Source organism: Alnus glutinosa, chromosome 11 (assembly GCF_958979055.1).
Source record: "Alnus glutinosa chromosome 11, dhAlnGlut1.1, whole genome shotgun sequence".
Lineage (NCBI taxonomy): Eukaryota > Viridiplantae > Streptophyta > Magnoliopsida > Fagales > Betulaceae > Alnus > Alnus glutinosa.
In genome coordinates, this window is record NC_084896.1 from 2,780,078 (window position 1) to 2,792,680 (window position 12,603).

Consider the following 12,603-nt stretch of genomic DNA (forward strand, 5'->3'; position numbering starts at 1 on the left):
CTTGAAAAAAAAAAAGACATGTTGAGAGAGAGAGAGAGAGAGAGGGGGAGAGAGAGGAGGTGAGACCATGGGGATGGCTTGCCGAGTTCTTTGGTTGCCAAGAAAATTCTTAGGAGTGTGGCTTCTCAAAGAAATCACGATCGGAGGGCTTTATGCATAGGAGGAGGCGGTACGGTGGCCTTCCGTTGATTTCAGCGGTGGCATTTGGCAGAAGAGTCGGGTATAGGTGGACGTGGATCGCTAGTTTCTGGAACCACAACAAGGATGGGGTAATCCAGAGTTTTTGCGTTTATTCTATTTTGTGTATCAAGTTGATGTGTCTAAATCTGAGTGGATGTTGTAAATAAGTTAGTTTACACCACATTTTTATAGTAGGGGCTCTCATTTTAAAATAAGCTGAATATAATGATCAATGTAAAACAGAATCATATTTAACATGATGATCACAGCTATAAAACCCTCATTTTATAGCAACTAATTATAAGTAAATAACTCATCAAAAAATCAAAAATACAATAAAAATACAATAAACATGAAAATACTCAATCTTTCCCCTACTCATCTATGTTCTTCTCTAATCTCTCATGGGTCCCTTGCCCAAAGAACCAACAACCTACAAACAACCCCACGTCTAACGCCGCCGCCCCACCTCTCCCAACCAAACGCTACACACCTCTCAGTCTCCCAGAATCTCTCTCTATCGTCGGTTTCTCTTTCCCTCACCGAAGGACCAGTTGATGCCGCAGATCGCCGGCAACAAAGATGAAATTTTGGGTGGAGGCAGGGACACCACTTCATGTGCGGTGGTGGATTGCGGTGTGGTGAGGGGTTTATAGGTTTCTATTTGTGGGTTTTGCGGTTCGGGTATCAAAGGTGGCTGGGATTTGGGTATTGGCTTGGTTGGATTGAGGGTGGTGGAATGATTGACAGGTTGGAGGCTTGGAGGTTTGTCGATGGTCGCTTGGATGGGTGAATTTGGTTTGTGATTTGAGGAAATGCCAAGTTCGTGGCCAATTGATGAGAGTTGCAAGCAAATTTGTTTGTTTTCAATTTTTTCAAGTTTGATGAGCTTTGTGTGTTCAGCTGCTGCTTGCTAGAGTGGAATATTATATGGATTTGGGCGTTTGTTTTGATTTGTGGTGGACGAGATTTGTGCGGACTAAAAATCTAGATCTAGGGGAAAAGAAAAATTAATGGAGGGGATATGGTCGTATTAGCAGTGGTTGCCGGATGGGTCGTATGGGGTTGGGTATCACAGGGAAGGCAGCCCGACAAGATGGTTCAGTGGACTGGCACAGTGGGTTGGGGGTCAAAGAAAAGAAGAAAGAGCCAGCCGTGGTTGAGGGTGGCGCCAGCCGCTGCAGTCGCCGATGGATGAAGGCCGTGGGTGTTCATATCCATGAAGTGATTGGCTGCTTTCATCCTTATTCTTTCTAGTGGATTTAGCTAACGTGGCAAAGTTTGATTGGAGGTTGAAAAATGGGGTTTTACAGATAGTCCATATAGAAGGGGCTCTCTTCTTTTTTTAGTCTTGGTAAGTATTTTATTAAATTAAATTTTGGAAAAACATTTTAATTACTTGAATATTTATATATATTTAAATAGAATAATAAAAGTGAATAGGTCCGAAGATAAATGCTTTTAAAAGGTGAGTTTTTTTTTTTTAACATTGAATAAACTATTTTTTTTAACTAAAATAAAGAGTAAATTTGAACAATCGGATGGGGCCAAATGCTATGATAATGATTCGACAATTTGCAGAGGGTCTATTCACTCTAATGCAATCTTAATCTAACATTAAAGGAAAACCATGTCAAGACAAGGTGTTCAACTTTCATTAGCACCGTCCTTAGACCCAATCAAGCTTCTGAAAAAGAATTTTCATTTAATTCAGTCAATAGATCGAGTGGTTATTCGTTGTTAGTTGTTAGATATGTATTATGCAACAAATTCTCATTTAATTCACGCAACATAGTTTGGTTGACAAATATCTTTTGAAGTAAATGATCGAAATGAGTAGTACATTTTATGGTCAAATTTTAAAATTAATGTATTTAAAAGAGTTCATAATATTATATTATTTAAATTTTTAAATAAATGTCTCGACATTAGCGTAATGTATACGTACAGTAACTTTAAATAAATATTCAATAAAAATTTAGAAGATCCAGCACCTGGTGTATTCTTGTTGGGGTTCAACCTAAATGGAAGCAATCAGTATTTCTTAAGAGTGGAACAGATCCCAAATCTATTGGAGTTTTGGAGTTTGGAACAGAAAATTATTCAGCTTAGTTCTTGAAATGAACGAATTGAGTTCTATATATCTTCAACTACACTTTTGTGCCAAGTAAAAATGGAAGTGATGGATATTTTACTTACTCTCTTCAAAACCCTTCTTTCCTTTTTAAATATCAAAAAGGTAAAACCTAAAACCCGAAACCCGAAACCTAAACACAAAACCCTAAACCTTAAACCCAAAACACTAAACCTTAAACCTAAATTCAAACCCTAAACCCTAAAACTGAAAATCCTAAATTCAAACCCTAAACCTTAAACCCTATACCCTAAAAAATATTCATTAAGTCTGTATTTATTTTCCTTTTAAAGAGTGTCGTTATGTTATTATTACTTTTAGTATAAAAGTCCTTCATTTACAAATTTATTTCACAGTGCACATGTTGTTTATCAAGCTAACTTTTAAACCATTAAATTTATCTGTCAATTTATTTTCTTATTCATATAAAACTACGTGAGTTTATAAAAAATTGTAGTAAAAATTATAATATTCAATGCATTTTCATTTTTTTTTTTAAAATTAAACACCATTGCTGCCTTGACGTGGTCCTTATATATATATATATGCGCACGCTGTTAGGTATTATTATTATTTTTTTGTTTTATAAATTGACATAATAATTCGTGATTGATAAAACAATTAAATAAAAAATAAATTTATTAATTTAATTAATTAATGACTAATCATATACGTACATTGATTATAAGTTGTCACATAAGTTTTAAGTTTGTAAAGAAATAATGGTAAAATTAGCGTTCCTAGCATTCTCCCTTTTTCCATAAACATTTTGCTCCGAAAATGTCATAATCCTGGCAGGGAGACGAAGAGACCCCTTCTTCCTGTCGCCATAATTAATACCCTAAACCCTAAAACCCTAAAAAGGTAAAACCCTAAACTCGAAACCCGAAACCTAAATACAAAACCTTAAACCCTAAACTCTAAAACCGTAAACCCTAAATCCAAACCCTAAACCCTAAACCCTAAATCCTAAAACCCTAAACCCTAAACCTTAAACCCTACACCCTAAAAACCCTAAACCCTATACCATAAAAACCCTTAAACCCTAAACCTTAAATCCTAAAACCATAAACCCTAACCCTAAATCCTAAATCCAAACCCTAATCCTAAACCTTAAATCCTAAAACCCTAAACCTCAAACCCAAAACCCAAAACCTTAACACTAAACTCCAAACCCCAAATCCCAAATCCAAAACCCTAAACCCCAAAACCTAAACCCTATACCATAAAGCCTAAACCATGAAGCATTATTTGGTGAAGATGGGAATTTTGTTTTGAGAGATTGGTCAAATGCGTCTTCTATATTTTGGGAGAGTTTCCACCATCTGACCGATACATCCCATTTTGGTTGACAAATTTGACATTTCGCCGCTCAACTGAAGCAGTGCTTGGGGAAGATGGGAATTTTTGTTTTAAGAGATAGGTCGATTGCGTCTTCTATATTGTGGGAGAGTTTCGACCATCAGACCGATACGTGGCCCCAAGGTGCAAAGTTTTAGATTGATAAGGTTACTCGAAAATAGCAGCTACTCGTTTCATGGAAAAATTTAGAAGATCCAGCACCTGGTGTGTTCTGGGGGGGGGGTTAGACCCAAATGGAAGCAATCAATTTGCTTATAGTGGAACATATCCCAAATCTATTAGAGTTTTGGAGTTTGGAATGGAAATTAATTAAGCTTAATTCTTAAGATGAGATTGAATTTTGTTTACAACATCAGTGTTCTTTCAAATGAAGAAGATATCTTATTCATTTTCTTTATAATTCATCTCACCGTTCTAAATTAGTGATGTCGTCTACAGGACAATTGTACATGTGGACGTGGATGTCTGGCCCTTTGGAATGGAATATATTTTGGTTTGTATCGTGGGACCAGTCTCATGTCTATGCTTTGTTTGGTGCATTTGGCGTGTTCTACCGTGAGAATTTCTTAAACCCTTGTAAGTGTCTAAAAGGTTTTGAACCATTTTCGATCGAAGACATCAATCTAAAGGATTGTTCAGGTGGCTGTGTGAGGAAATCCCCTTACAATGTGAGAATAATATGTATGCTAATGGCACAAAAGATTGGTTCATGAAAATAACAAACATGAGATTGCCTGTTAATTTGAAAGCATATTCGGCAGCGAGTGCTAAGAATTGTGAAGTGGCTTGCATGAAAAATTGCTCTTGCATAGCTTATGCTTATAATAGGAGTTGGTGTATGATTTGAGAAGGAGCTCTTTTCAACTTACATCAACTCTCACATGGCAACTAGACTGGACAAGATATCTATCTCAAACTTGCTGCTGATGAGCATCAAAGTGTCTTTCGTTTTGATCATATGATCTAAATCTCCACAAAATTATGTCCTCTTTTGTTATGAACTAATACTTCATTCTCTGTTATTGAGCTAACAGTGTTTTTTGTCATAATAATCAGGTAAAAAATGGAAAGTATGGGTAGCTATGCTCGTTCCAACAACAAGGCTTATCTTATGTCGATCTCTTCATTTGTTGTCAAGCGAAGGAAAGCTCAAACACATAGGTAAGTGTAAATATTATAAGCATACATGGGAATCACTTTCAAAAGTTACATGGAAGAGTCTAGTTTAATCTAAGACAAGAAAAACGTGACAAGTCCTTGTTCTTAGTGTTACATAGAGAATCGCCTAAAGAGTCTACAATATCACATTTATATCCTTGCTATTTAGAATTGTAATGACCCAAGAAAAAGCGCTAGCTATATCTGCTGCCATAATTCCAAAAGAACTAGTCAATTTTAGAACAATGACTAAAATATTATAAGCATACATGGAAATCACTTTCAAAAGTTACATGGAAGAGTCTAGTTTAATCTAAGACCAGAAAAACGTGACAAGTCCTTGTTCTTAGTGTTACATAGAGAATCGCCTAAAGAGTCTACAATATCACATTTATATCCTTGCTATTTAGAATTGTAATGACCCAAGAAAAAGCGCTAGCTATATCTGCTGCCATAATTCCAAAAGAACTAGTCAATTTTAGAACAATGACTAAAATATTATAAGCATACATGGAAATCACTTTCAAAAGTTACATGGAAGAGTCTAGTTTAATCTAAGACCAGAAAAACGTGACAAGTCCTTGTTCTTAGTGTTACATAGAGAATCGCCTAAAGAGTCTACAATATCACATTTATATCCTTGCTATTTAAAATTGTAATGACCCAGGGAAAAGTGCTAGCCATATCTGCCGCCATTATCCCAAAAGAACTAGTTAATTTTCTTGGAATCCTTTTTAAAGCTCAATTTCATCTAGTAACTAGGCAATGTGAAACTTAACACCCATGAATATCTTTATAAATCACTCACTCTATGTGAGCTATTCATCTCTTCCTAATATGGGAGTGGGGTGTGACAAACTCCCCCCTTAAACCCCTAATGTCTTCGTAAGAGACACGTCATGCGGTGCTCTAGTACCACATGACTTGACATTACCAGGTGACTCTGATACCATTTATAACGACTCAGGAAAAAGTGCTAATCACATATGCGCTATCACCCCAAAATGACTAGTCAATTTGAAGCTTAATTCAATAGAATCCCTTATAAAGCTCAGTTTCACCTAATAACTAAGCAATGTGAGACTTAACACCCATAAATATCTTTATAAATCACTCACTCTATGTGAACTATTCATCTCTTCTTAATATAGAACCGGAGTATTACAAAAATTGTCATCAATATTTCTTGTGTGCTTGGTGAATTATCCCAAAACCTATTGTCTTGACTAACGCTCCCATTTTTTTGCTTAATTTGTTTGTGCCACCCGTTAATATTTTGTTGAACCAAAAAAAAAAAAAAAAAAAAAAAATTCATTCCCACTAGCTAACCTTTTAAATAAATGTGGAGCTTGCAAACCCGTAGAATTTAGGAAGTTGTGACTTTCCCGTAGTCACCCTCTACGCTTGGAGGATCGGCATAATTAGTTGTTGTAATTTTGTCTATTTGAATTTTGATTGAAAAAATAAAGAAGTTTTTAATTGAGGGCTTAAATTTTGTATTGGGCTTTAGTTACATTTATAGACATTTGTTGCAACTTGCATGCATTTGCATAGTGATCGTCTGTTACCTAGTTCGTCGATCTAGCTATGTCTCAATCTATCATGGAACCATGCATGCACCCAATTTGACACCCTTAGCAAGACAATTAATGCAAGACCAATTGAAGGTCATCCAAGGCCAACTAGGAAATCTCCAAGACCAAATGACCGAGGACCTCCCAAGCCGATCGAGACAAAAGAAACCTTTGAGAGGGTTGAGTCAATAGAGGGTTCGCATCAAAGGATAGAGGGTCACAATTCCTGTTTGCTCTGTAGGTGCATGCATTGCTTAAAATAAGATCGATGACTTCTTCGCCGGGTTGTAGGACCAGCCACTAGTGATCTTGCCATCAATATCGATTACTTATTAAAGAACACTCACATCCATCAAAAATTTGGTAGAAGACTTTACTTAACATCTTTGATCTTTTTATTATTTACTTAACATCTTTGATCTTTTTATTATTTTTATAATTATATCTTTAAAATTTAAAAAGTGTAAATTAATTATATTTAGCTTTCAATTTTTTTCAATTTCACCTTCCGTTAAGATTTTTCGTTAAATACTGTCAAAATTTTCAAAATACCCTTGTGATTTTTATTTTATTTTTATTTTAAAAAAATATATATAAAAATTTTTTTGAAAGATTCATACATAGATTTTTTTTTTTTTTTTTTTTTTTTTTTTTTTTTTTTTTGCAAATTTCGTTAATTCCTTACTAAGAACTAAATCCTTGCAATTTTTTTTCCTAAAAAAAAAAAAATGATATTTTAGAAATTTTGACACCCCCTCCATTAGGTGTTAAATAGCTCTGATACCATGCATGTGAAATGTATTGGAGAATTATATGGAAGAGAGAAGGAGCGGAATAGAATAATGGACTACATTGTATTGAGTCTTGATAATATTGTATTACAAGATACCTCTATATATAGAGAGGCTATGAGTAGTAGACAAGAAACCCTAGACTAAACCCTAGAATACATTAGGAAGTAAATAATCTCTAATTGATGTAGGACAATTTGAGGAGAAACCTCGGTAATATCAGGAGCTTGTTGCTGAAACGGGAAGTCTAAGTCGGTTAAATGCCGAGACGAGTAACTGGCCGATTTGCCGACTTGAATGACGGATTCTTGCCTATTTAGTTATTTCCCTTTTAATGTAGATTTGATTTCAGTATTGTATTTTTTCTAAAATGGGTTTTCTTTGTCACCAAGTATCTCCTTTGATTAGGGAATATTTTTTGACACCCATTATTTCCTTATTTCATTTATTTCCCACCTTGGGATATTTTATTTGCTTTTACAGTCATTAGGATTTTGCTATAAATTGAGAATCATTGTAACGGAGGAGACAATTTTTTATTATCAATAAGAATTCAATTTATCTCTTTCAACGTGTTTGTTGAATTTATGCTTTGAGAACGCAGCTTCTCAATCACGTTTATCCACTTGCACTACGTCACTATTGAAGAGGCTTTCTATTATGACAAAATAATAATTTTACAATATTGAGGCCTAACAAAATCTCTAGACATGAAAATGAGGATTTATTGACTCTAGACATACATGTAGTCATTCTTTTTCTTGTAATGTGTACAATTCACATTCATAAAGAATAGGCTTTCCATGAAAGTTAATAATTAAGGCCTCCAAAGTCTTAAATTTTTCAACATATATAAATTCTTGAATGTCCATTTGTTGACTTTTCCATTTTCACATTCATAAAAGTTCAACATGCATAAGGCAATGTCAATTTCAATTAAATTGTCAATAGAACATAGAAATTATGTCTCTAATATGCTCCAACATCAATATGAATTGAATGCTAAAAAGAATATTAAAAGTCTTGAATATAAAAACTTAATTAATAATTTTACATCTCAGAAAGCGAGAAAAATGACTATAGTATATACATATATGTACTCTTCTTATGAAAGTGCAGGCTTTACTCTAACTTAAATAAGATTTACTTTAATGTATATATATATAAATATATATAAAATAAATAAATAAGATTTACTTTCCACTCACTCTATATGAGCTATTCATCTCTTCCTAATATGGGAGTGGGGTGTGACAAACTCCCCCTTAATATGAGCCTTTTTAGCTCTCCAGCAAATGCTTCAAAGTAAACTATATATATATATTGTTTTTGAATATATGTTTGGCAACTCTTTACACTTAATTCAACTTTTTTCAAACCAACTCCAAAAAAAAAAAAAAAAAAAAAAAAAAAAAAAAAGGAGAGAGAGAGAGAGAAATCTAAGGGTGCATGGCCTCTCCTCCAAGTGATATTTAGGAGCTAGCTAGAGAACTAACCGTTCGCAAGGACAGAAGGTGCCTCAAAACTGCCCACCATGCACCTAGGGTGATGGCGAAGGCAGTTCGGAAGCAAAAACCACCCGTCTAAGGCGGTGTACACCTCTACTTAATTAGAACCTCCAAATTTACACGTGCCAAAAGTAGTAGTTGAACGCCATGCACTGCCTCCCTGACAACCAGGAACAAATCAAAAGTGTGCACCGGCTATAAAATCGAAACTTCATCTATAAACTGATTAGGGAGAGAAACTAAAATCGAGACTTGGAAGAGAAAGGCCATCTCCCACCTGATCTGGGCTGATCTGAGAGAGACCAGAGATTGAATGTGAGAAAAAGACCATTATCATCTTAGCTTTCTAAATCTCTCTTTCTCAGCCCAGTGTAAGAGTAGGTGGATCTGTAAGCTAACAATGTTAGTTTGTTAAACCTCTCTTTGGTTCAAGACGATGTCGTTTGGTGCTTTGCATTGTAAGAACCAATATATTCCAAACTTCACCGTTTATTTGAAAAGAAGATGAGATATAATTCGGTGCTACTAACAACCATCCTTGGTGAGTTTTGCAGCAAAAAATACTTGGATTTTTTTTTTTTTGGTCAAAAGACAGTCATCATATACCTCATAATTATTAACCCAATGTAACAGGTAATTTCAGTTACTAGATTAAGGATGAATTTAGGAAGAAATTCGAAGTAATTGATTAATAAAATGGGAAATACATATAGTTGGCAATTTCAAGGTTACCATCCCTCCGCCATTCCTAGTAGCGCCTCACCAAATTTTACTCACCAAAATAGCTAAAAATCATTTTTTTCTATTCTGGTGAGCCACTTTATTAAAATTCCCCCAGCAGCCTCACCAAATTTTACTAGTCAAATGGAATTTCCATTTAAATAATAATTTTTCAATTTTTTTTTATTATTTATCTATTTAAAATTTTTTGAATGTTTGTCTTACGGTCATATTTTTGAATATCTTATTCTAATGGTCATTTTTTAAAAAAATTGTCTTCTGCTAACGATCATATTTGTGAATATTTGTTTTATCCTAACGGTCATATTTTTGAAAATTTGTTTTTTCCTAACGGTTATATTTTTGAAAATTAGTTGTATTTCCTAACGGTCATATTTTTGATAATTTTATTACTCTTTTACTAGTATTATTATTGTTTTTCTTTTTTTCTTTTTTCTAACGGCCATATTTTGGCAAAAAAATATGTCGTATGCTTTACATAAATAAGACAATTTCCTCTACAATTATCATTCACCCCAACTAATACTTATTTCCATCCAACCTCTATTTTTATTGTATGGCTCGTTTTTTCTTCAAGAGTCGCTCTTTTCTTCCCAAAATCCTTCATGATGACTCTGATGATGATTTAGAGATAATTGCGAGGGCGTTGGAAGAAGAAGGATTAACATCACATCGTGGTGGTACCAAACGTCGTAGGCACATCGTGCGTAATCGGTTGCAAGGCCATGAAAGGCTTGTGCTTGATTATTTTGCAGAGTCACCAATATACCCTCCTAGGCTATTTCGAAGGAGGTTCCATATGAGGCGTCCTCTTTTTCTTCGTATTGTATCCGAGATTGAAGATTACGAGCCATACTTTGTCCAAGAAAGAAATGCAGCTGGAATACTTGGTTTTTCTTCCCTTCAAAAGATTACCGCTGCACTCAGGATGCTAGCATATAGAGTAACTGGTGATTATGTGGATGAATATCTAAGGCTCTCTGAAAGCACAGCAATGGATAGTCTAAAACTGTTTGCTCAAGCAGTGGTTTCTCTTTACTCCGATGTGTACTTGAGGTCACCAACAAATCATGATATTGCGAGATTGCTAGCGGAGGGACGAAGTCGTGGTTTTCCTAGGATGTTGGGGAGCATCGACTGCATGCACTGGAAGTGGAAAAATTGCCCTACATCATGGAGAGGTATGTATTCTGGCCATAAACGTGAAGCAACTATTATCTTGGAAGCAGTTGCTTCATATGATCTTTGGATATGGCATGCATTTTTTGGGTTACCTGGGTCTAACAATGACATCAACGTGTTGGATAAATCTTTTATATTTACTAAGCTTGCTCAAGGGCGTGGTCCTCGAGTCAATTACTCTATTAATGGTCATGACTACACGATGGGATATTACCTTGCCAATGGTATATACCCGCAATGGTCGACATTTGTAAAAACAATCTCAGCCCCACTAGGAGCCAAGAAGAAACATTTTGCTGCAGCACAAGAGTCTGCAAGAAAGGACGTAGAGCGTGCATTTGAAGTGTTGCAAGCACGATTTGCAATTGTGCGTCAGCCTGCACGATTTTTCAAAATACCTGAGCTCAAACAAATTATGAAAGCATGCATAATTCTCCATAACATGATTATTGAAGATGAAAAAGATGAACAAGACACTTTGGACTTCGATTATGAACAACTCAATGCAAATCCTCTTGAACCAGTGTCGCACAATGACACAGATATGCTTTCGAAGTTTATTTCTAATCGTCAACGTATTAGAGACCGAGGAAATCATTGTCAACTCCAATCAGGCCTCGTTGAGCACTTATGGCAACTACATGGCCAATCGTAGGAGCTTCAAATGAATGCTAAATTTAATATGTATTATTTAAATTAAGTTAGTCTTTATTTATAATTTATTAAGTTAGTACTTATTTATAGTTAGAAATAAATGCCACTTTCGTAAAAACTAAAATTTTGGTTTACTTCTAGCTAACAAAAGTGTAGTATTGGTTTGTTTGTTTTTTTTAAATGCAACTGGAAACTTTCATTCAACAACTGTGACTAATACAAGCAATCAGCCAATCCCAAAGTTGTGGGGAACACAACAAAGCTGTTAAATTGCTAAACGTTAGTGGAGTGGAGATTTTGACATTTGTATATATTGACGTAAAAATCTAAAATACTGAGCAATCAGTATTTCTGTTTCCATATCCCCCTAAAATCGTAACAAATTTTCATCAAAAACAGCTCCTGTCTCCTGGTCTTAAGGCTAAAATGCCGAACAGATGGAAACTTCCTTGGAGAAACTCAAACACCTTGCTGGCATTAATTTAGACGTATCAACCCATGTGAATGACACTGAAAAAGAAAGGCAAACTCGCGGACACCTAATCACTGCATAAAATTTCTATTTTTCTGTCTATTTAAATTTTACTTTTAGAATGCCTCTGAATTGAAGCGAAAATGTATGATTTAAAGATGATTTATCATAAATTATCATCTTGAACAAGATACCATTTTTTTTTTCCACTAAAAATGCAAATAAATAAATAGATAATAAAATTACACGAGGTTTAAAAAAAAGTGGGATCGTTCTTATTCAAACATCATTTTTGTTCAACTTTAGAAGAACCACACCTTAAAATCACCCTTTTCATCTTTTATTTTATTCTTTTTTTCTCTCTTTATGCTTAATAAAATACTTTCCTACTCTATCGCCTCTCCCAAAAGCTTTAAAAGCTTTAATATTTTAGTAGAATGAAAAATAAAGTAGAGGAAAAAAAAGGAAAAAAAGATGCCCATCTCACAACACCCCTCCTTCCAACAATGCTGGACCCAAGCACCTTGCAAGGTTCAAGCCTACACCTGCATAACCAGCCTGCCCAGTAATCATTATCGACACAAACACTGCCAGTGCCATGGCCCCTGCCACCACAACACACACCACTGCTAAGCCAAGTTCCTTGCACCTTTTCTTGTCAAATGCCACAGTCACACCAACAAAGAGTACAACAAAGGTGCAAGAAAATTCCAGAATCAATACAGTCACTCTGGCAGTCTACAGAGATCTAAGTTTTTAAGGGCTTGACAATGGTTTTTGCAGCTAGGACAGTACCTAACATTACACAGAAGATAAATTGACAAAAAAAAAAATATTTGTGAACAAG

General features: G+C 34.9%; 1 protein-coding gene across 1 annotated transcript; it reads left to right on the forward strand.

Moving 5' to 3' along the window:
- The first annotated feature begins 10,004 nt into the window (after positions 1–10,004).
- Positions 10,005–11,285, forward strand: LOC133882057 (uncharacterized). The gene has a single exon (XM_062321160.1). It carries the CDS (start codon positions 10,005–10,007, stop codon positions 11,283–11,285), a length of 1,281 nt encoding a protein of 426 aa, XP_062177144.1.
- Positions 11,286–12,603: the final 1,318 nt, after the last annotated feature.